The sequence below is a fragment of the Neopelma chrysocephalum genome, unplaced genomic scaffold (assembly GCF_003984885.1).
Source record: "Neopelma chrysocephalum unplaced genomic scaffold, ASM398488v2 Primary Assembly neopelma1_191, whole genome shotgun sequence".
NCBI lineage: Eukaryota > Metazoa > Chordata > Aves > Passeriformes > Pipridae > Neopelma > Neopelma chrysocephalum.
This window is the reverse complement of record NW_020897853.1, coordinates 567,278-591,377: the sequence shown is the minus strand read 5'-3', so window position 1 is coordinate 591,377 and position 24,100 is coordinate 567,278. Positions and strand designations below refer to the sequence as shown.

The 24,100-nt window shown below is 45.9% G+C and overlaps 1 protein-coding gene across 4 annotated transcripts in view; it reads right to left on the bottom strand.

Annotated features, from left to right (window-relative positions):
* SLC35F4 (solute carrier family 35 member F4) overlaps window positions 1-24,100 on the bottom strand; it is a 118,428-nt gene that overhangs the window by 28,586 nt on the left and 65,742 nt on the right. The window contains exon 1 of one of the 4 annotated variants that reach the window (XM_027702673.1): window positions 6,966-7,044. The exons of 2 other annotated variants lie outside the window; for them this stretch is intronic. In XM_027702673.1, coding sequence (XP_027558474.1) covers window positions 6,966-7,041 — 76 coding nt within the window. In that variant the 5' untranslated portion in view covers window positions 7,042-7,044. Of the gene's footprint in view, window positions 1-6,965; window positions 7,045-24,100 lie in introns of those variants that run through there. One more of the 4 variants, XM_027702671.1, reaches the window with a different exon arrangement.

Sequence of the window (24,100 nt, the reverse complement as noted above, 5' to 3'; positions counted from 1 at the left end):
CACGTCTCAGACCTTTGGACATGATGTTCTTCATTTAAACACACCCTTCCAAGACACTGCAATGGTCTGTGTGTATTATTAATGCACATATGTCCATTCAGAGTGCTACCTTGTTCATTTATTATTTGCTTGTTCTGGAAGTTTTTATGTTTGAAGGGGATAAGAAGGTTACAATAATTTTTTTTTTCGTCTTAGGAGAAAAAAGATTTTCAGATTATAATGAAAAACAAATGACTCAGTGATGGCGCACAGCATTTCTCTTGTGCTATGATTAACTATTGTCAAGAGCAGAAAGCAAAATGCAGGTATTTTTGTTGTAGTTTACTGGTGACATCCATCAGCAATTTCTGCCAATTATCCCCTCAGTGTCTGTACACAGCCCTCACTTCAGATCAGCAGACAGCAACTTTGCTCACAATTAGGAATCTCAACAACTTCCAAGTGCCCTCCCATCCTTGTAATAAAGTGAACAAAGAGGAGCAAAGGAAGTCAATAATTAAATTTCACATCCTGTAAATCACTTAGTGTCTGACCAAGGGATATGTCTAATTACCCTTCCAGAGGAGCAGTTCCAACCTAATTGTCAGGGGAGAGAATACAAGTTAGACAGGCAAAAAAAAAAGTAATCCCCTTCATAGGCACTCATGATGTCTTGTGCTTTGATACCAAATCTCACCTGTGAAGTTTTCCACCTCCCACTCCCCTGACTACAGCCAAGGCACTGTGCTCCTGAATGGAACAGACACCTCCCTGTCACACCATCCAACACCTGGGGAAAGACCCCCCTCACATCCCACCTCTCACATGGGGAGAAGGAAAGCTCTGTCCATAGTGGCCACTAAAGTGCCTGAAAGATGGTCTCACAGCAGAGACAAATGACAGAGATACCTATCAGGGATGGCCAGAGTGTATCTGATTCTGCCTTAGAGGAGGGATGACACAGACAACGTCCTGAAGTCACCTTCCATCCCTGCATCTCCATGGCTTTGTGATGGTAACAGTGTTAGGACCAAATCCCAAGGTGGAACTTGTGATTTAAGGTCCAGACTGCTGAAAAAATAAGGACCTTGATTCCCCTTATAACTACTATCTGGAAAAGGAGTACAACAATCTAAATCAATATCTAAACAGAAAGAAAACCAGGCAATAACTGGATAGACTGAGGATGAGCCATTAAATCAAAAGGATGTGCTCAACTCTGCCAACTGCAAAGCCATAAGTCAGCTTTGAGCAAAAGAAATACAAAGATCTAGTGAGAAGGAACTGAGTGCATCTGCATCTCACTCTGTGAGATCTGATGGGCAGGGACACCTTCCACTATCCCAGGTTGCTCCAAGCCACGTCCAACCTGGCCTGAAACACTTCCAGGGATGGGGCAGCCGCAGCTTCTCTGGGCAACCTGTGCCAGGGCCTCACCACCCTCACAGCCAAGAATTTCTTCCTAACATCTAACCTAAAACTCTTTCAGTTTTAAACAGTTGCCCCTTGTCCTATCATTATCTGCCCATGTAAAAAGTTCCTTTTTCTCTTTTTTATTAGCCCCTATAGGTACTGGAAGGTTCTCTAAGATACCCCTGGAGCCTCCTCCAGGCTGAACAGCCCCAGCTCTCCCAGCCTGTCATAATACTGTGACTTAATGACATAACACTGAGATTTGACACACGGGTGTTGAAGAGTGGAGGAGCTTCTATTTGTGTTCAATACAACCAGGTCATATGGGTGTAGAGTTATATATGATTATTCACCTTTTGCAGATAAGGAAAGTGGGAAACAGTTGCTAAATAAGTTGCACAAAGGCACCTGTTCATGCAATGACTGATCCTCATCTCCCCAGATCCCCCCAGCTTTGATGCTGGTCTCCGAGATGGGTGCTCCCATATTAATCACTGTAAGTTTGATGCCGTAAGTTTTGATGCAAACCTGATAAATGCAAGTCTATAAATGCATCTTTCTTCACATCAGCTACATGTTCTTCTGCTGAAGAACCTGCACTGAGATGGATGCTTTTGTGCCAACCAGGGAATATGATCTGTGCGGTCTGCACACAGTGCTCTGTCCTGAAGCCCCTGACTGGGGCCAGCAGCACAAAATGAATCCAGGCTGCAACCATCTCTTATGTTCTACAGCTGCAACTATTGAAAAACAACAATAACAACAAAAAAGACCTTTTCAGGAAGCATATGAAGGCTCTACTGGCTGTAAGCAACCTGCAGACCACCTTTCCAAGAGCCCTGATACATGAGTGTAATGGCCACTCTGGAGGACCTCTCAAATTCTGTCTTTCTGAAGTAAATGTCTCCTCTTTGTATTGCTCTGTATCAAGACTGTTCCTCAAAACATGTAAAACCAATTATTAAAAAAAACCAAATCCCCATTTAAACCTATGTTCCAGCACAGATAAAAAACACTGGAAATATTTTTTCTCATTTCAGCATAACTCAAACAAGTGTGTCACTGCCTCTGTTTAAGCATTGACAAAGAATTCCATTGATCTAACACCAAAAATAACACACCAGCACCAGCGTGGGAGTGTCAGAACAGATCCTGGGAAAGAAGCTTATTTGAGAACATCTGTGGTGGAACTGGTAGCTGGAGTATGCATTTTGAAACACAGTGGCTACACATATTTTAAAGTTACTGGCCATGGCAACACAGTCAGAGTTTGAAGAAATGTAGAAGGAAGTGCTGCAAATGAAGAATGAGTTTTACATGTTGAAATCGAAACCTCTACAACTCCTACACAAAATTATCTACGCTGACCTACAAAAGTAGATCTAGAACATCCATTTGGAGTGGAATGTTTTGGGCTGAATTATGCTGTCAGAAAACGTTACTGGCATCTCCATTCGCCTTGAAAAACAAATGCTCTGTCGATGTCTCATAACTCCAGAGTTATAACACTCTGGCCTCCAGTGAGGTTGTGGACACCTCCTCCTTCAGTACCGAACTCTTCCCAAGCAAGAACCTCTGATTGTTGCTGATCCTTCCTTACCCACCTGGACACTGTGTCCGGAATGAAGCCTGGGAAGGGCAGGACCAGGCACACAAACTCTCTCCCTCTGCTACCCCTGCAACTCGTAAAGAAGTCATGTGAAAGGCTGTAAGACCCTTCCACACCATGAATGTTACAGAGAGCAAATTTCTGGCTAAGGGCTACTGGGGAAAGCCAGGCCAAGCTGCCAAGCAAAGCCCATGCCAGCAAACAAATCCACATCTTGGAGATGGATCCAATCCCCGGTGGATCCAATCCCCAGTTCCTGGGAAGAGCAACTGAATTTCATGAGCTTTGGCTCAGCCTCTGAGAAGGATGACAGAGGTACTTCACTTCCACACCAGACTACTATTGAGGAGGAGGGAGCTGGACTGACAGATGTTTTGTTCAGGTGAAGCCAAAACATCCATGTCTGAGGGAAAAACCCCCAGGACTTATGACCCTTTGTCCCCTTACTGCAGCTCCAGAGCCAAGACTTTATTTTAAGCTCTTGCTTACATAAACAGTCCCTCTGAGACCACCTCAGAAAAAGCTTCTGAGTGAGTCCCTCGGACACACATTTTAAGGGATATTCTTTGCTGCAATTGGCCTGTGGGACTTTATTTTATCCAGGGATATACTTGACCTGACACTAACTCCAGCCAACTGCAGGATTCACTGGCCTGGGATCAGACCACCTTCCCACCACTTCAGCACTGACAGCCAGATAAAACACAAATCATTTAATTCAAAGCTCCGCACCATCCCATCAAAGAAAATCTCTCCTAGAAACTTTGTAATAAACTGTATCAGATGTGACTCCAATCATTTCAAAATTTATACACTGTACTCCAAAACAAAAGTTTATCGGTCTATAAAAAAGTCCTTTGAAAATGAATCCTGTCGCTGCTGGAATTTAGTGACATTTCCAAAAAGAAACAGACATTCTGAATTAAACTCTCACTTTGACCACTGTAAATCAAGAGCAGTTTCAATGAAAGCCATGAGGCTGCTTTGACGTGAAGTTGTTGTGAAAGGGGTTTAGACCCGGAACAGTCCAGAAATCACTCATATGCATCTCATTAATAAATAACCACAATACAGATTCTACTTTTCAAGAAACACTGCAATAAATCCAGGCTGGTTCATGGGTCTCCTCAGATCCACGAGTAAAAGCAGTCAGCTCACTGACAGACAGCCCAGCAACACACTGCTTGTGTTCATTTCCTACACAAACTATTGCCTCTCCTGGCTGAGAGGTGCCTCCAGGGAGTGATTCATTCCTGCTCCCTCACATACCAATCTTAGCAGGTGAATCACCTCTCAGAGGTGTCCAGCTCTCCTGCTGACTCCAGGAAGCTCCAACAACTTTCTCGGTACTTATCAAGGCTTACATTTATATGCATCTGGATGAGTCCAAACCTGACTGTCTCAGACACTGAGCACATGCTTCAATCTCCTTGCCTGACTTAGAGTCCAATTAAACCCTTGAGGAAGGGTGGGTTAAAGAAACATTTCCCAAGTAAGCAGCTGGGACAAAAGTAAGTATTTATCTCTGTATTGCTGCATTTTGCAACCCCAGGAGGTACTTCCATCTGTTTTCCCTGCTGCCCTTGAGGTAATAGCTCTCACAGGTCTGATCCCTGCCTTTCCGTGATGGCATATTTGAGATAGTTGTCCCTACCACCCACCTGGGTACACTTAGTCCCCTTGCTGTAGCTGCTGCTGGGGAAAGGGGGATGGTCAGGCTGAGGTGAAGGCACGTTCTCAAAAGTATTTGGTGGCTGTGGTGTCAGCTTGGCACACACCTCACATCCTCCAGAGCCACCCACCCACACACCAGCCCTTCTTGGTAGCTGTCTCTGCTCCGTTTCTTTCCACGTGAGCAGCACTTTCTGACCACTTATCTGCAAGCATCTGGGTGTCTCTTCACTGCTGAGGGAGTCTTCTTGCCTGGATTTCACTCCACTATCCGGGAGTCAGCAGTTGCTGTGGTTCTACCAGAAGTTATCTAGGAAGCCACAAACCTCAACTGTGTGAAAGCTGCCAACACAGAGCTCACTGCTCCCCTGCTTCTCCTCCCAGCACACAGGCCCAGAGCCCCAGGCTGCTCTGGAATCTCTTCCATGTGCCCTCCTCATGCTTGCCAAGGAAAGGGAAGACAGACACAGTGCTCTTGGGAAGATGGCTGCCCTATCCCATTAGGATTCTCTGGGAATACCTGCTAAAAAAACCCAACAACTGGCTGCACACACATTTAATGTATGGGTCCAGTATTAATTCAGCTTGGCCAGCTCCATCCCAAGCAAGAACCTTTCCATTTTCAGCCTGCTGGATGTGACAAGGGCTGTCATGTAGTCACTTCCAGTCTATTGCCCTTTTTTCCTAGTGCGGTTTTTGACACTGCTGCTGCAGCCCAGCATGGAGAGAATGGTTCAGACTGGTCTAACAGAGGCACCTGACAGCTGCTGGACTGGTTAAGCTGAAGGCAACCCCAGTTTGTGAGATGTGTGGGGCAGGGACAATCTTTAATTCTCTCCATTCACCAACTGGCAGGACACGAGCCCAGTCTAAGCTCTCAGAAAACAAAGAGCAGCAAATCACCCCATTTTACCAGCTCACCTGCCCATAACACTGCTCCCCAAAAAACAGGTAAGTGTATGAATTACAACATCACACATCCTAAAACCTGGTGTGCCAGCAACAAGCAGGCAGCTCCTTCAATTTTCCTTAAAGCATTTTTCCTTCAAGAAAGAAGCACCAGGCAACTACCAAACCCGCAGAATTCTTCATAGCACACATACAATTACAAGAAAAACGACACAAACTATTGCCTGGTCTATCAAAACCCAGCCCTGTTGGTAATTTAAGCCAGCCTGAGCCAGGTAGATTGAAGAACTGGAAGTCATGCTCTGCTGACAAGCACTGGACCGTGGCTCTTGCTTTGTTTTGCTCTTGGATGTAGCGCTGAATTTAACTCACAAAAAGGAATCACATTTTCATTGCTGGTCTGCTCAGACCAGAGGCAGCACACACCTTGCCATTTTACTGCTCCAGAGTTCTTACCAATGTGCCTGGTGGGAAAACAGGTTGTTTCTAGCACAACAAGCAACTTCAGAAAGTACCACACAGCTCTTTAATACATCTGACAGTGAATATCATAAACTTGAACAGCGCAGTTAAAGCCCAAGACTTCTACCGGCATTTTAAAACAAAAACTTGAACCTGAACATTAAGAATGTTTTTAGAAAAGCTTTCCTATCGATCCTTGGTTTATATGGCACATATACCCTCTGTAAGTTTTCGGCTTTATTTCTGTTTCACTGTCAGTGCAGTCAAATCTCACGCTGGACAACATCCCTGCATTTCCAGTGATTCTGAAGTGTGATGGGAAGTTGGTGGGCTCTCTTAAAGGAATGAGGCTGTTATGTCCGATCAAGACCATACAAAAGAATTCCCAATTTCTCTCTTGTGGCTTTTGTATTAAGGAATTGCTTCAGAGCTGACACTTCTGAAAATAAAGGGGAAAAAAGCAGTTCAAGGGGACAACTGCTATCTTGAGCTGAGGGACAGCAAGCACAAAAAAGTTGGTGCCTCTGCCTTTACAGCAAAAACAATAAATCTAGACCACACTACTAAAATACACCAGAAACATCAATGACATTATATGGACCTAATCTCACATAATTTTAAAAAACAGAATTGAAGTACAACAACTTTATCAGTTGTTCATGTTTGAACACCAGTTCCTTCATCAGAAACCATTCACACAGCAGTTGAACACAGGCAACAGAAATTTAACTGCACTTATCCCAGATGATATTAAAGTGCTCAAAAAGCTACCTGAGAATTACTTTTAAAATACACACACACACACACACACACACACACACACACACACATTCCCGTTAGTCTGCATGGAGCAGGAGGAGCATGCGGAGCGAATTCCTGCCTAGGATTAGATGTACAGGAGGGGGAAAAAAAGAGCATTTACCGTCTGGCACAGGCGAATTTAATTCTGAAACATTGAAAGAGGGTAATGGTGCCACTCTTGCCGAATGTTTCTTCATCCTTTGGAAGTGCTCTCCTACTCACACTCCGGCTCTGTTCTGCATCGCCTCTGGTCCCGAGTACTACGGCAAACACGGGGCGAGGGCTGGTGGCTGGATGTTGTTCTGGAGATGCTGCAGGAGCCTATGAGTAGTGATTTGCTGTTTCCCTGGGAAACCATTTGCAACACGTTCAAACAATGCTTGACCTCCGCTAACACTTTTCCCTCATTCGATTGTTAAGCGCGGCAGATAAAATATAAATATATGAAGCCACCGCGCCTCGGGAACTTGAAAGCTCCTTTGCAGGAAAGGAAGGATTTCACATGAAATCTCTGCGCTGTGCTGGGAATGCAGACAGGGGTTTCTCAGACAACTGCAAGGGAATTATGCAACGCAATTTTCTGGTTCCTTACACTGTGACAATGTGCGGATGATTACAGCAATTATTTTAAATAAACTTTGAATAATGGAACTCCTATAGAGTGTATAAATCAGGAAAGCCTGGGGCAAAAGAGCCAGTGACACCCAACTCTGTGTCTGATAACAAAGCAGTGGTATTGGAGCAGGCTCTTCTAACGCCCTATAAAAATTGTCACAACCAAGAGATAAATATATACAGGCTATAGCTGGTCTACATTTCTTCCTCACTTCCCTTGAGTCACCTAGGACATGTTTTGTCCCTCTTTCCCTGACATCTTCTCTCTCCTCTACTTCCCTTTTATTACAATTATTAATATTATTGGAAGTTGTTCACTTGGAGCAATGGAAAAGTTTCTCTGAGCAAACCAGTGTCAATCCACCTGCACAACTTCTGCAGCTCTTAAAAGACCCCATCCACTCGTGGAGCCAGCACTGTGCTGGGAGCTTTCTTGGCCAGGAGGTGTTACCCACACCTCTGAAGAGCCCTGGCTTCAGAGCTCTTCACCAAGAGACCTACTATCAAGTCTTATCCAAGAATTTGTAGGGAGAAAGCTTTACCATTGGTATTCAAGGTATCTGCTATAGGAACTACAAGAAATAAAAAGGAAAAGGCCGAAAAGGCAGCTCAGCTCTACCAGAATCTGGTAGCAAAGCTGCTGAGTTTTTAAGAGGCACAAGTGTAGGCCTTTTATCTATAGTCTTTGTGCTTCTGTTATCAACTGGGAGTGGACATTCCTGGCTGGGGGCTTGTTCCTCCATCCCCTACTACCCCACCAAAGAGGGAGAAGCTATCAGCTGTGAGGAAGGCCAAAGTGGTTTGAAAAGGATGGAGAATCGCTGGCCTGGAATGTCCCATCCTGGGCTTCCTAAAGCACCCTGCTGCAATCTCCCACGTTTTACACAGTAACATGAGCTGTGCTTGGGGTATGTGTGCATGGAGTGATCCTTTTTCTCATCCATAAGGAGTCGGGACACATGGAGAAGCAGAGGGGGGGAAGCAGAATCCCAGCTGGATCATCCTTTGGACAGAAGAGGCTGGCACATGTGGAGAACTGTCCTATGGCATCCTAATGGAAGAGGCAGCCTGTGACTCCACTGTACCCAGAGGGGGAGGAAGGGATTCTTGGATCCTTGGGGTAACCATCTAGCAGTCTTAAACACCTGACCTTGCCCTGCACGTTCCTTTAGTGCTGCTCTTATTCATCTCTGGGGGACCAAGTCCTGCCCTCTTCTGTTGGGATGCAGTGACACAGTAAGGAACAGACAGTGGTTACCCCATGGAAAGGAAGGACAAAGCACCTCATCACCCCTTCTCCCATGGCCACCCTACCCCAGTGTCACATACCTGGGACACACTATGGAAGAAGCACAGGGAGTAGAAATGATTACAGCTGCCTGGTTTTCCACCCAGCACATCCTCTCCTGGAGGGCTTGGAGCTCTCCTTTAGGATCTTCATTACACCCCTGGTGACTCATAAGGCTCTCCACCATGACAGTCTATTCCACAGCATCCCACTGCATTGCCTAAAGCTAACTGGCTTTTATGGCTTATCTGCATGCAGAGGGTTTCCAGCACCGTGTAACAACCGCTATTCCAAAGAAAATTATCTCCTCCAATTTGCAGAAGGAATTTTATCCTCCCGTCCAAAGTGCTGAGAGTCAGCAGAGTCTGTGATGGAGTAATCACCACTCAAGTAATTGCTGGCTCCACAATCACAAGGCTCTCTATTAATACGTGTCTAGTCCTTGAGCATTTATATAATATAAACAACATAATAATATAACCCAGAGATTGCTTTTAGAAAGCCATTTCTGCAAATAATGGAATCATTAACGAACCTTAACAATGGTGGGGATGAAACGCATGAGACAATGTCAAGCAATTCCAGACGTTTCTTCCAGACAATTTCAGCATTAACAGCAGAACGTGACTGCATCTGAGAGTTGCTGCCTTTTTTTATTCAAGGGAGAATCAGCCATTGTTTCAACACTCTAAGTCAGAAGCCATATTCTGTTCCTCAAAGCAATCTTTCAGATCCCTACCCCAGACTCTCTGCTTCGCACAGCTACAAGGGAAACAAAGAAAACATAAAGCTGTTCTAAAATACGTGAGATTGGTACCTAGAACTCCCATCAGGGTTTGCAGCTTGAAAAGCATTGGTTTCTCTGGCTAAACAAGCTTTGGCCATCTGTTTCTGCTCCTGCTATGAATAGCTGATTGCATTTCTGTACGAGATGCTGCTCATATGGGCCCTCTGATCCTTCCTCTGTGTGCTTTATCTCCACTCTAAGTGTGCTGAAGAAAACAACAAAACCATATGGAGTGGAAGAGAGAGAAGGAAGCTCTGTCCCCCTCTCCTGAGGTACATCAGACACCAATCCACCCATAAGTGCACTGTGATGACTGATTTACCAGGATGGCATAATAGTTGCTCCAAGTAACTATTGCAAGGCTGCAAGTCAGTGTAAAATCTGCAGTCCTGTGCCATCTTATTCACTGATGTTTATGCAAGACACCGCAGTGGGAAAATTTGGGGGTTTCCCCCAAAAATTCAAGACTAAACTAGTTTCCATGTACCTTTAAAACAGTTCTTCGTGTGTTGTTCCTTGCTTCAAGTTCTGAGCTTTCAGTCTGGAACACGTTAAAATTTTCTTATTCTCAGGGAGTGGAAGCTGTGTGATACCTGGAATTCTGGCTCATGACTGTGAGCCCCAGATCACTGTCAGCCACACCCTAGAATGAACAAACACCAACACAATCCAGTGCTCCACATAACATAAGGTTCTGGAGCACAAATCTGATGATGGGCAGCTGGGGGAGCTGAGGGAACTCAACCTGGAGAAAAGGAGGCTCAAGGGGGGACCTTCTCACTTGTTACAACTCCCTGAAAGGAAGTTGCAGCCAGGTGGGGGTTTGGTCTCTTCTCCCAAATAACAAGAAATAGGACAAGAGGAAATAACCTCAAGTTAAGCCAGAGGAGCTTTAGACTGGATATTAGGGAAATCTTTTTCACTGAAAGGGTTGTTGAGCCCTGGCACAGGCTGCCCAGAACAATGATTGTGTCACCATCCCTGAAGGGATTTAAAAGACGTGTGGATGTGGCACTTGGGGACATGGTTTAGTGGTGGCCTTGGCAGTGCTGGGGGAATGGTTGGACTCGATGATCTTAGTGGTCATTTTCAAGAGCCCTAAAAGATTCTATAATCAACCTACGTATCCAATTATTTTCACTCTGGAGTCATTTGTCAAGGAAACCTGCAATCTGCATTACAGCAGTGTAAAATATAAACTGCAGACTACAGTGCAACTATAGAGTGTAAATGATAACATAGGCTGCAGGCTCACAACTCCACATCTGCTCCTAGTTAAGGAACTCACCAAAGCTCTCCAGACAGACATATCCACGCCCTTGCAGCAGCTTTATTGTAAAAGAAAACAATTGAATAGGTGTGGCCCAGCACAGATTTCTCATCCCAGCCAAGAGTCCCAGCGGCTGGACGTCTCTGAAGCACACCCTGCTTTCTTCCCACCACCTTCCGAACTGAACTTTATCCTCCTTGCAGACATTGCCTGCAGCAGTCCCCGTCCCCTGGCTCAGTAAATATTAATCCAGACAAGGGCATGGGGAAGCTGCAAGTTTGCTGACTCACTAACCAGGCAGCAAACCAGTGCTGGCAGCAGAGTCAGAGCTGGAGAGTGCTGAATCACAGCCTCTAACAAGTCCTCCACACTCAGCTGAGACCGTCAAAACATCCTCTGCTCTCTTGGCTTGCACCATCTCTGCTGGCAGGAGTTGTTCATGCATATTCAAGGGACCTTCTGCAAAACTAAAGGCTGTTTACTCTTCTCCACTGAAGTTGCAACCTACATCAAAGCTGCAGCTGAGCTCCAGGTGAGCACAGGTTTCTCTGAGGCAGAGAAGGTGACGAGTGTGCTGTGGCCCCAGGGAGACCAAATCATCACAGCTAAAGGAAAACAGCTGCTCAGGCACATGGAACACTGAATTTCTGCACTGATAGTGGGATTCATCTCACTTGACTTTGACCTAAGTCTGAACCAGCTATACCAACATCTTTTTAGGGTGAGTGGTGGGAAACTTATAACTTCAGAAGACAACTCACAACCATCTCTCTTACAGGTGTATATACCTGATATTTGTAACTCTGAAGGTACCCACTTCTTCCCCCAGGCTATGATGGCAGTGAGGTGACTTGCTCACATGTGATCATTTGGTTTTTAGACACCCTGGCTAAGGGAGATGCTCCCGATGGGAAACAAAACACACCATGAATGCCTGGTAAAGATGTGAAAGGACTTTCTTTGGCTTCAATCAATTTTGGAACAGTGCCCGGATCCAAAGCTAAAGTGTTTGCTTGTTTTGAACACCACTAGTTAACAAGATCCATATGAAATCCACTTTGCATGTGTCCCTGCAGCCCCCAGGTCAGTCCATTCCCAACCACTGGACCGTAAGACTCTCATAAAGTATGACTTTTATTGGCTCTTCCAGGCTGAGCATGTGTTTTAAGATGACAAGCTAAAAGGCCATTATCAAGTTCGTTTTATCCTGCTGGAATATAAATGAGATGCAAGATGCAGAAGAGACAAACAGTCAAACTGAGATCAAAGCAGACACATCCTACAAAAGGAATTTTTATGTGTAGCGAAGTCAAGAGTTTAGTTTGAACTTTTGCCTTGCTTCCAGCAAAATCAGACGCATACAGCAAATGTTACTTGATTCAAACAACAAACTCAATCCAAAACAACTTCCAAGGCTCGCAGAGAAAGGAACTGTACATGTACTGCTGTGCCCAGCCATGTTATATGGGTTTTAAAAAGAATCAAATTCTGGATTCCTTACTCTGTCTTAACTCTCATGGGCTTAAAAACTGTTGGATACCCCTGCCCAACAACCAAGAAATATCAGCTCTGGTCTGCAAAGTACTCCAGTAACACCTAGCAGGGAGGAGATGGTCCTTCAGTCCCACCAGTGTGTACCCACACATCATGTGGAGTGGACAGAGCTGCACACAGAGGGTCACAGAATCATAGAATCCCAGAATGGTTTGGGTTGGAAGGGATCTTAAAGATAATCTCGTTCCAACTCCCCTGCCATGGGCAGGGACACCTTCCACCAGACCAGGTTGCTCCAAGCCCCATCCAACATGGCCTGGAACACTTCCAGGGATGGAGCAGCCACAGCTTCTCTGGGCAACCTGTGCCAGGGCCTCACCACCCTCACAGGGAAGAATTTCTTCCTAATGTCCAATCCCTGCCCTCTGTCAGTGTGAAGCAACTCCCCCTTTTCCTATCACTACCTGCCCTTGTCCAAAGTCCCTCTCCAGCTCACTTGAAGCCCCTTTAGGTGCTGGAAGGGACTTTGAGGTCTCCCCATAGCCTTCTCCTCTCCAGGCTGAACACCCCCAGCTCTCTCAGTATGTCTCCATAGCAGAGGTGCTCCAGCCCTCAGAGCATCTTTGTGACCTCCTCTGGGACTCACTCCATCAGGTCCATGCTCTTTTTATGTTGAGGTCCCAGAGCTGGACACAGCACTGTAGGTGGGGTCTGACCAGAGCAGAGAATGGGGGGAGAATCACTCACCATGACCTGTTGCCCACACTGCTTTTAGTGCAGCCCAGGACACATTTGGCTTTCTGGGCTCTGAGTGCACATGGCTGGGGCATGTTGAGCTTCTCATCCATCACCATCCTCAAGCCCTTCTCCTCGGGGCTGCTTTCAATCCATTCTCCCACCAGACTGTGTTTGTGCCTGGGGTTGCCCTGACCCAGTGCAGGGCCTTGCCCTTGGCCTTGTTGAACTTCCTGAGCTTTGCACAGTCCCACCTCTCAAGGCAGTTCAGGTCCCTCTGGATGCCATCTCTTCCCTCCAGCCTGTCAGCAGCACCACACAGCTTGGTATCATTGCCAAATTTGCTGAGGGCTGATGGAACACTCAGTCCCACTGTCCGTATCTCTGAAGATGATGTTAAACAGCATCAGACCCAAAACTGACCCCTAATAAGCAGGTGTGATTTGTTTGAGAATGTTCATATTGAAGACACTACAGTCTCATACATTTTGCTCACTGAGGCACAAACTGAACTTTATCCAGATTCTCTGACTCTCTGCAAATGCCAAGAAGTAGAGTACTCACTGCCTGCTAAATTCTCACCTAATAACTGCAAGAAACACCCACTAAATCTGAAGACATTTTAATACCCTTGGGGGTTGCATGTTTATATACTGATCTCTAGATGATGTTAGCATGGGTTGCTATTTTCAGTAAATCAGCGAAGGAATTCACTCTTTAATGCTCACCCTGTTTTTGTAAGAGGAAAAAACACACCATGATCTATTTTTAGGCATCCCAAGCAGCCAAGTCTCAGAAATAAGACAAACAGCACCAGACAAACATCCTCCCAAAGATGACAATATGAAGATGTGCAGTGGTGCTGCAGGGAGCTCCTTGATCCTCAAGGAGCTGCTGCTGACCAGCTGACAGCTCAGCTCTGCTGCTGGCTCCCACAGCAAGTGGAACCTGTTCAAAACACTGACAGCCAGTCGTGTCTTTGCTACCAGAGGCCAGATCCTCCACCACAGAACAGTTTGGGTTGGAAGGGACCTTTAAAGATCATCTAATCCAATGCCCTGCCCTGACCTGACACAGCTTCAACTACATCAGCTACATCACATGTTAGTGCTATAATGTAGTGGAAGTCCTACCTTGACCCTGCTTTGTCCAGCTCCTCCACCTCTGCCTCTAGGACTGAGAGTATGAACCAGAAAGCAAACCCAAAGTATCTGATGACTCCCCCACCCCAATATCAGCACCCCCTCCCTCCACAAGTACTCAACTGACTTGAAAGTAGCAGCACCTTCTGCTACAGTGCTTTTGGAAAGCTTCTTATTTACTATGTGATTTTACAGACCTGACAACTAGTGCGTCCCTGGGAAGCACAAGGATTAAATTTTCAATTAAAATAAACACCTCAGATTTTCCTTAATCATGCAAACTTTGAAACATAAACCATCCACCAGGCAATGATCAGGACACACTGATGCCTCCAGAGCTTGCAGAGCAGCTTCTTAAGCTTTTTATTCTGCTGGAATAGGAAAATATCATACAGCAAGAAATGTTAAACTTCTAATGCAATTAAAGATGTAAAGAAAAACCACGAATTGTGGGCATGGAGAGCTGTTCTTCAATTTTAATAAAAGTCATTCAGAGTTTCATGGAAACAGCAAATGTATCAACTGTGATGCACCTTCAATATTTTGACATTATAAGAAGCAATACATGGATGGGGCTTGGAGCAACCTGGTCTAGCGGCAGGTGTCCCTGCCCACAGCAGGGGGTTGGAACAAGAAGGTCTTTAAGGTCCCTCCCAACCCAAACCATTCCATGATTCTGTGATCTGCTCGTTTGAGAAGCAGTGCTGGCAAAATTCCAAGGCCGTGAGGTCCTGCCGTGAGCTTCTGAAAAACTACCAGAGACTGGGCGCCAAAATTCCTCATCAAAAGTCACCTGAATGGCAAACTCTTTCCACTTCTAAGAGTCTAGGAGAAAGGTTCCTACTTTACCCTGGCCACTCTGAAACTCCCTGGCAGTAAAACACAGCAAAAGTAGACAACCAACGCTCAGTCTGCTCAATAACAAAGCATAAATTGAGTATCCATTTCAAATATCCAATACACCCTTTCCAGACAGGATAATAAAATCAGATGCCCAAGACTCACGCTGTTGGGTTTTTATCCCAAGGAAAACAGCTTAAATGTAATTGCATGTCAGATAATTATTTGCTTTCCTAGTGTTTTATTAACAAAGCTGCCAGGAGTGAAATAAGCTGTTTCCATTTTCTGCTTCTGCAGTTATGAAGTGCCTCTTCTTTACCACAAGAGAGCATTTGAGTAGAGAAAAGTTCCATTTTGTGCCTGTCATCGTGACTGCAGAGCATGTCAGTGTGACAGTAAATCACTTCTCGTATTTGCTATCTTTTGGGTAGCCAGCAGTTATAATTAGGTGGCTTAGGGCTTTTTTCAATGCCATAAATCAGAATTGCATAGCAGGCTAGAGATCCAGGGCTGGTTAGTCCCAAAATTTAGCCACCTGTGTGTTCCTGCCTAAGCAGGTGCTGTGGCAGAGGTAGGAACTTGCACCATCCAATGCCGCAATCCCCACCACCCCAGATGGCATCAGAAAGTTCATTGGATGAAGAAATGTAACCAATTTTTAGGACAAACCACAGCATGAGATGTAGTTTGTTGTCATGTTAGTGGTGATGCATCACATTTCCCAGCCTCTCTGATTTTAAAGGCTGGTTGCAGGATTCTCAGAGCCTTTGAAGCAAGATCTGAAGCTTCAGAGAAGATGTGAATAATGACCAGGGTAATCAGAAGTCTTAAAAAACCCCCACATCTGTGTGTGAGGATGGAAAGAACTGAGGTCAAACAACTTCAACAAGACAGAGGGGAGAGAGAAAGTCATAGAATGGCTTGTGTTGGAAGGGACCTTGAAGATCATCTTGTTCCAGTCATCCTCATGTGAGTTTTCCTGCACAAAAGGAAGGATTCACTAGGCACATCCATGTAGACAAAGCCAGGACTGAGAGGCTTTGATTGCATTAATGGGAAGTTCAGTGGGACAGGAGGCCAAATGTTAAACAGGGAGAACAGTGAACCACTAAGTGGGATGATGCCAGGTAGAAGATTCCCATAGCTAAAGGTTTTCAGGCTGTCCGGGATGCATGAGGTGGAGTTGGCCACCACTCTGCATGGTGACAGAGTTTTCCAAAGGGTGGTCAGGCACTGGAACAGGCTGCACAGAGTGGTGTAGGAATCACCATCCCTGGAGGGATTTGAGATCCATGTGGATGTGGCACTTGGGGACAAGGCTTGGTGGTGGCCTTGGAAGTGCTGGGAGAGTGTTTGGACTCAATGATATCAGAGGTGTTTTCCAACCTAAATCATTCTGTGACTCCATGATTCACTCAACGTATATTAACTGAGCAACACGGAGCTAATAATAAAAAGGTGCTAATAATAAACATTTCAGGTATTTAATAAACATAAGGTATTTAATAATAGCTGAGCTGACAACAAAAACTAGGGTGAAGGAAACATACCAAGAGTTCAGTATGGGTGTCAGAAGTAGGATGTTCTGTAGAATTCCTAAATAAGCATCCTGCTGCTGCATCCACACCCTTGCAAGTGGTGTTTTGCAACCTGTGTACAACAGGCAACACAAGACCACTGCTAAGGACAGGCATGAAAAGAGAGAAAATATGTCAGCAGGTACTGTTTATTATTCTTTTTTTCTGTGGCTTCTTTGGAAGGAATTTAGATATCTAAATGCCAAAACAGCTTGATACTCACTAGCATCAGACACTTGGTTACAGAAGATTCCCGAGGCAGATGTGAAATCTTGGGAAAAACTCCTATGGCAGAGCATCAGGGTTTCATGTGGAAGGAACATGAACCACCCACTGTGTCCCAGTTGCCTTCAGGAGCTGACACTGAACACACAGTGTTGTAGCTTTTGAAGGAGAACAAGGTGACCAAGTCCTGACTCAGTGGGTGGTTTTGGGCTAAAGCCCTACAATAAGATTAATTTCCAGTAGCTCTGAGTTAACTCTAAAATCTACACCCTTGTTCTTGGTTTCTGCTATTTTATTTAGGAGTACTTTTAATTTCCATTTTAAGTGCTGATCTAATGCCAGGGTGGCTTTGCTTCCGCAAAATTCCAGCTATATTTATTTACTGATGGAGAAATAACAGCCCAAAATCTCAGCTGCCAGGCATCACCTCTATTCCACTGCTGCCAGGCCTTGGAGTTAGCAGGTAAATAGCTGTGGTTATAAAGGCTCAGCACAAAACATCTTCCAGCAGCCACAGAGCCCTCTGAAATCAGTGATGTGAGTGCCAAAGTCCATCTGCACTCATCACCAGGGCTACCACAGAGGATGCTCATGTATCCCTGGTCCAGCAGAAAACAGATCCCATGCAAGTGTAACTTTCTCTCTTTTTTTGCCTCATCATTTGAGTCCACTTCTTAAAAAAACCAAAATACAACCAGATGACAAATCCAGCTAGTACTGGTCTGAAAAATAACCAATGCTGACATTCAAGAGAATTCTTTCGAACAATAACAACTTTTTGAATTTTCTAGGATAAATTCTCTACAAATTCTTTGGAAAAACAGTAAAATCCTTGCACTACAGAAATTAAAAATTTTGGTACTCAGAAATCTACAACCTATTGTGAGCATTTCTTGTCTAATCTTCACATAATCCTCCCTAATACCTTTCAGTCCAAATCTCTGTTACGTGCAACATCTTATTAGCAAGACAATGAAGATAACACAAGAAAAGTAGACTGAGCAGCATTAGGGGATTTAAGGGAGGATTAAACAGTCGTGACACAATGAAAATGTCGAAGCTGAGTATTCACCATAATTAGTCTGGTTCCTCACACCCTCCCTGGGCCGGTTACTCAAGTCCCTGGACTGTACTGTTGGACTGTGCTTGGTGTGACAAGGGGAGGAAGGACCCAGCCATCACCTCGTAACTGGGGACAGTTTCCAACATAAGAAGAGGGACAAGGAGTCTGTTCTTGACTTATACAAAAATCTGAGCGTGGAGGAGAGATTTAGATCAGATATTAGAAATTCTTGGCTGTGAGGGTGGTGAGGCCCTGGCACAGGTTTGCCCGGAGAAGCTGTGGCTGCTCCATCCCTGGAAGTGTTCCAGGCCAGGTTGGACGGGGATTGGAGCAACCTGGTCTGGTGGAAGGTGTCCCTGCCCATGGCAGGGGATTTGAATGAGATGGTCTTCAAGGTCCCTTCCAACCCAAACCATTCTGTTATTCTATGTTATGCACCAGAAAATCGGTAGTAAAAGTGAAACAGGCTCTTCCTATAGAGATCCCCTTTCTGTTTCTTTAGGATGATGATACCTTTTAGTAATGTGGCTTTATGGGCACCTGGGGCATCCCTTTCCCAGAGAGGAACTGGCAGCCCCATGAACAATGAACCTCTTTCAGGGATATTTTGACAGCCCACCCTCCCCACACGCATCCCTATCGTGGGCTAGAGAACCAGGCACACGACCACAGCAATACATTCTGGGCCCAGCCCCATTCAAACCTACTTTACCTGTTGGAAATTGGAGCTATTTTTATGAGGATCCTCCTCAAGTCTTTACATCACCTAGGGAACTGACTGGTGGTTCAAAACAGGGTGGTTCAAAGTGAAATTGCTCCCATCAAGGGTACCCCTGAGATCTCTGCTGCCTTCCAGTTCCCAGGGAAGGGATGTACCCCTGCTTTCACTGGCTTCCCAACCAAGGCTTTGCAGGAGCTGAAATCTGGAGCACTGAAGTCCAGCAGCCATCCTCAGACTCAAAAGGCCAGTGTGCTCTAGCCTTAAAAAATCCACCCCTAATCTGAAATAAATTCTTATTCAATAGTTAAAATCAAGTCTATTTACTGCCACAGAGCCCGGTATTGATTTGGCACTGGTTTAACTTGTCAGAGGTAAATCAGAGCCCGCAGCAGGATTCTGTTAAGTTATTGAAGAGCCCTTCTCCTCATTAGGAAACACACCGTGCTATCAGTACTCTGTTCCCAACAATTAATCCGGCACCCAAGCGTTCCCTCACAACCCCTGCTAACTATTGGCATCTCCAGGCTCAAGGTGACCCTCTGCTCACAGTCCCTGTGTGACAGCGTGGATCACGAGCGGGCAGGTCTGGGCAGAGCAGGCCAAGCACACGTTCCCTGAGAGACCCAGCAGGGGGAAGCACAGCTTTCCACAGCTTGTGGAACACAGGATCAAAGGCTTACTTCTAACACCTCGTGTTAAATATATGAGGAGTTGTTACCCACTTTTCCAGAATCTTCCAGTGCCTGGAATCCATGTCAATGAAGAGACAGGGGTTTTTAAAGACCTTTTTTTTTTTTTTTATCCCCTGATGACTCCCTGGCAATGTTTTGCCCCCTGGCAATGTTTTGCTGCCCCAGCAATGCAACAAATCAGGGCACAACAGCTGATTTCCAGCGTTTCTGAACAGGCACCAGTGCACGGAAGGTCTCCTCCCAGTAAGTGCTGTTTGGGGAACAGAGGGACCATGATTAATCACAGAATAACAGAATCACAGAATGACAGAAGGTTGGAAAAGACCTCTAAGGTCACCGAGTCCATCCGTTAACCCAGAACCACCATGTTTACCACCAAACCGTGTCCTCAGGTGCCACATCCACGCGCTTTTTGGACACTTTCAGGGATGGTGATTCCACCACTGCCCTGGATAGTCTGTTCCCATTCCTGACCACTCTTTCTGTGAAGAAAATTTTCCCTAATACCTTATCTAAACCCTCCCTGGTGCAAGTTAAGGCTGTTTCCTCTTGTCCTGTCACTTGTTACTTGGGAGAAGAGACCGACCCCCACCTGGCTCCAAACTCCTGTCAGGGAGTTATAAATCCTGGTTCTTATACTGTGCCAAGTGCCATGTGGACCTCATACAGCAAGGACTGGTCACCCTGAGGCCTTAACACACAGCTGGGTGTGTTCAGCATCTCAGAAGGTGGGTACATTTGCTGGCACTCACAGCTGCTGTGGGCTCACCTCCCTGGCACATCCCACCAGCTCTCCTGGGCTTGGCCTCCAGCATGGCCAGAAACTTGGAGCTCTGGGAACTGGCACCAAAAAACAAGGCTGACCTGTGACTAAACTGGCTGCTTCAGGGGATTAAAAATGCAGGAGTCCAAAAGCAGGCAGCCGTGCAACACTGAAGAAATGTGGCCTCTGAGCAACCTGGTCTAGTGGAAAGTGTCCCTGCCCATGGGACACTTTAAAGTCTCTTCCAGTCCAAGCCATTCTATGATTCTATGAAAGACACCACCCTCCTCAGCAGGAAATTAAAAAGGCTGCAAACTTGGGTGTTTGTGGCAAGTTTCCCAAGCCTCAGGCAGGGAATGAAAAGATCCAGATAAGGGCAAGGAAAGAACAAAAAATCCCACTTCCAGGTGTGGTGTTCTCCCTCAGGTGTGCTGGGTATTGGAGAAGGGAGATGCAGCAGTACCAGCACTGCTGGATCCTCCATGGGAGCATCTGGAAGAAAGGGTCTTTTGGGAACAGCACTCCAGGGACAATGGGAAGGCAGCAGAGGCCCTGGTAGAGCACAGAGACTCTTCTTCTTCTTGCAGATGTGTCTTGACAGCAAGAAAACTTTGCATTAGTTTCTCATGCACATAAAATGCCTGTAGGCCTCTCTCTGCAAGAACTGGGTACAAATGGAGATTCCTGGGAGGGCTCAGTCAGACTGAGAGACTTTTTTACTCTCTCCACCAAAACTTCAAGAGTCTGGTGAAGAAAAAAAATCAGAAAAAAAAGGGGAAAACAGATCTCCATGTGTCCTGCTCACTCAAGCCTCCTCAGCTTGCAGGCTTGCACTGCTGTGGTTCACCCAGCAATTCAGATCTGTATTTACTGGGCACAAAAACTGCTCTAATGATGCAAATATCCAGTGAACTTACTGTGGGGAAACGCAGGTCTCCCTGTACTGCTCGAGCTCTGTTCCAAGTGGAGCTGGCTGACCTCTCTCACACTGTGCTCTCATTTGAATAGCAGCTTTTCCCTCAGGGATTGTCCCACAGCTGGTTTTACTCTGCAATATGCCACCCAGGATGGCTTTCCCTGCTCCGAGGGACCCTATTCCAGGAGAGCTTCTCCAGCTATCGTCTCCTGGGGTTTGTAACAGAAGTGACTCAGCATTAACCTGCCTAACTGCTTCAAAAGGAGGTTGCAGAGGGTTTCATTCCACTTGTTCTTCTATCTTTCCTTTCTCTTTTAGACATATTCCCTTGCGGGGTCTGTCGACCGTCTACTGAGCACAAGATATCAAGTTCCAGGCTCAGGAACTCCCAGTCCCCACCAGACCAGATCCACCATGAAGGACCCCAGAAGGATGCAGCAGGAGAGGGCTGGCAACAGAGGATGCAAGACAAAGCTTTCAGAAATCCCATAAGTCAAATTCATCTTTAACCTCCTCTTCCTGTAATCCCTGCTTGCTTAAAGTAGCAATGTAAACACTCCTCCCGAAGAGGGAAAAGCTCTACTGGGAGAGGGCATGGGAAATGTAGAGTGAAGCAGCTGCTCTTCCTCCAGCAGAGCTCCGAGCAGTGGAGGAGGATGCCAAGTCCTCCTCTTGGCATAGGAGCACACGGGAGGCTTCGGAGGGAGAAGCTGAAGGCTCTTGAGCTAACAAAGAAAACCTGTTTTGGATGCTCTGCATGCAAACATCTTTCTGCTTGTTACTCACTGTGTGTTTGGGTTTTGTAGAGCAGAGCCCCGGGTTACACGGCTGCAGAAAAGAGAAATCCAGCAGCCACATCCTCTGAGGCTTTTAATCATCCTCTACCTGGGCCTTCCTAACCAGGGGCACAATTTAATTACAAAAGCTGTGCTAGGAAAAGCTGCCAGAAACACAGTCAAAAGCCCCAAACTATTTTTCATGGTGGCAGGTAAAGCAACTATTTCTCTTTGCAGTGTCAACAAGCATCTATCAAACCAGCCCCTCTTTTGTCATTCCTTTCCTTTGTGGCTCCAGCTGCAGCTCCCTCTTAACTCTGCTTGCAGGCAATCAGCACTTGGGGCTTTTTGATAAAGCACAAAGCAAATTGAAAGACAAAAATTATGTCAGTACTCTGGTGAGATATGGCCATTTCTCCTACTTGCAGAGCCCGTGTTTTTCCAGCTTATCCCGGAGCAAGGAGAACCCACAAGGAGACTTCAGGAGAACAAATCCATCATGAGCTACAGTGGCACAGGTAAAGCAGTCCTGGGGTACACTCCTTTATGATCTTCCTACCGTGTTTATAGAACTTCCTAATCTAGAAAAGACTAATTGTTTCCCTACCCATTTCCCAACGCCTGCCTGGCTCAGCAGCCTCGGAGACGTGCAGGTGAGGGCAGGTTGCAGAGCTGCCAGGAGATCCATCCTTGGGTTCCCAGCAGCGTGTGCTGAGGGCAGATCATGGATCAAAACCAGGCTGCAAAGCACCAGGCAGGGTTCCCAGCACCAACCCAGTCTGTCTCAGCCTTAACACAGCCTTAGCTGTGCTGGCCACAGGTGAGTCAGAGCACGGCACAGGCACATGCCGGCTCCTTGTGTCCTCAGCCAGGCCAGGAGTGGTGGTTAAGATGGCTTTAGTGAATGCCTCCACCCCAGGAAGGAAAAATATAGGGCTGTATATAAGCTGTATATGTAATGCTGTTTTCCCCAGCATTAAAAGCTGTATTTTGGTTGTTTTACAGCAGGGGACCAGCTCCTCGGTACAGAAAGCAATCCATATGATAATCTGCACCTCTAAAGTGTTTCGTTTTGCACTGGTGGAATTCGGACTGGAAATTGTGATTTCAGCTATTCTTATCACTGGGGCAATGCCCATGGAATCACAGAATAGTCTGGGTTGAAAGGGAATTTAAAGATCATCTAGTTTCAACCCCCTGGCATGGGGAGGGATGCCATCCATTAGGTCAGGCTGCTCCAAGCCTCATCCAAAACACAAAGAGCAAGCAGCACCCCAGCTGAGTGCATTTTCAGGAGCACAACCAATCTGTCCCCATTCTGATTTTCATCAGTTCTTTGCTTGTCAAAAACCAAAGCCCAGGAAATCTCTCTGTGGGTATTTCTAGTTGTGGTCATTAGTGTGGTAACTCAGTGCTACACACCCAGCTGGGCAATCTGATTCCATCTGAACACTGACCTGAGAGCTGCCCTGCCATTCTTCATGTGCCTAAATTCCAGAATTTATCTTCTTACAAAAAAAAATTCTCAGTCTCCTGAGACTGAGGACTGAGTTCTCCTGACTGAACCTCTTCTTTTATTCCCATGGACAGCAACACTTCCAATGACTGAAAGAGAACGGAGCTGGCACCGCATTAGGATAATTACAAGAGACAAAGTTGTGTGGTTACCTCCAGCCAAAAGTCACCAGCAGCGGATCTGCAGACAATCCCCTTTCAGCAATGTTCAGATCGGGGAAACAGTTCCAGCTTTTGACAAATGCCTACAACCACATTCCACAGAAGCCAAAGAGAAATGACAGATGATTCAAGAACTTGCAATCTTTCACTGCAGGGATGTAAGTGAGTCTATGGACACTCATTGAGAATCTCATATTACCTTTTACGCATGGAAGAAGTCCAAAATCCCTCTGCTGCCTGGTAAGGGACTGACCTGGAACAAGCATCCAACCTCTCCATGACTTAGTCTCTCCATCGACAACACAGTGGTGGAGACCAGGCTCTTCCATCCATACCCAGGACCCAAATAAAAACGTGGCCTGATTTTCAGGACCCCTGAGCATCACAAATCCCCATTGAAATCAAGGGTAACAACAAGATTCAGCACCTTGGAAAACGAGGACATGCACACTCTGAGGTGGCTGGGCACAGATTTAGAAGCGCGATCGGAAATCTGGCCTGCTAATTTTACTTTCCAACAAACTGCCTCTTATTTATAGCTCAGACTGTATCAAGTATAGCACGTAGTATCCACCCAGGAACTGGGGTGAAAGGCAAGAACGAGGACAAAAATGCAAGAGGTGCTTAAAAAGCTTTAAAGAAGAGAGGGGGGAGGGAAAGCAGCAATTTTGTTTG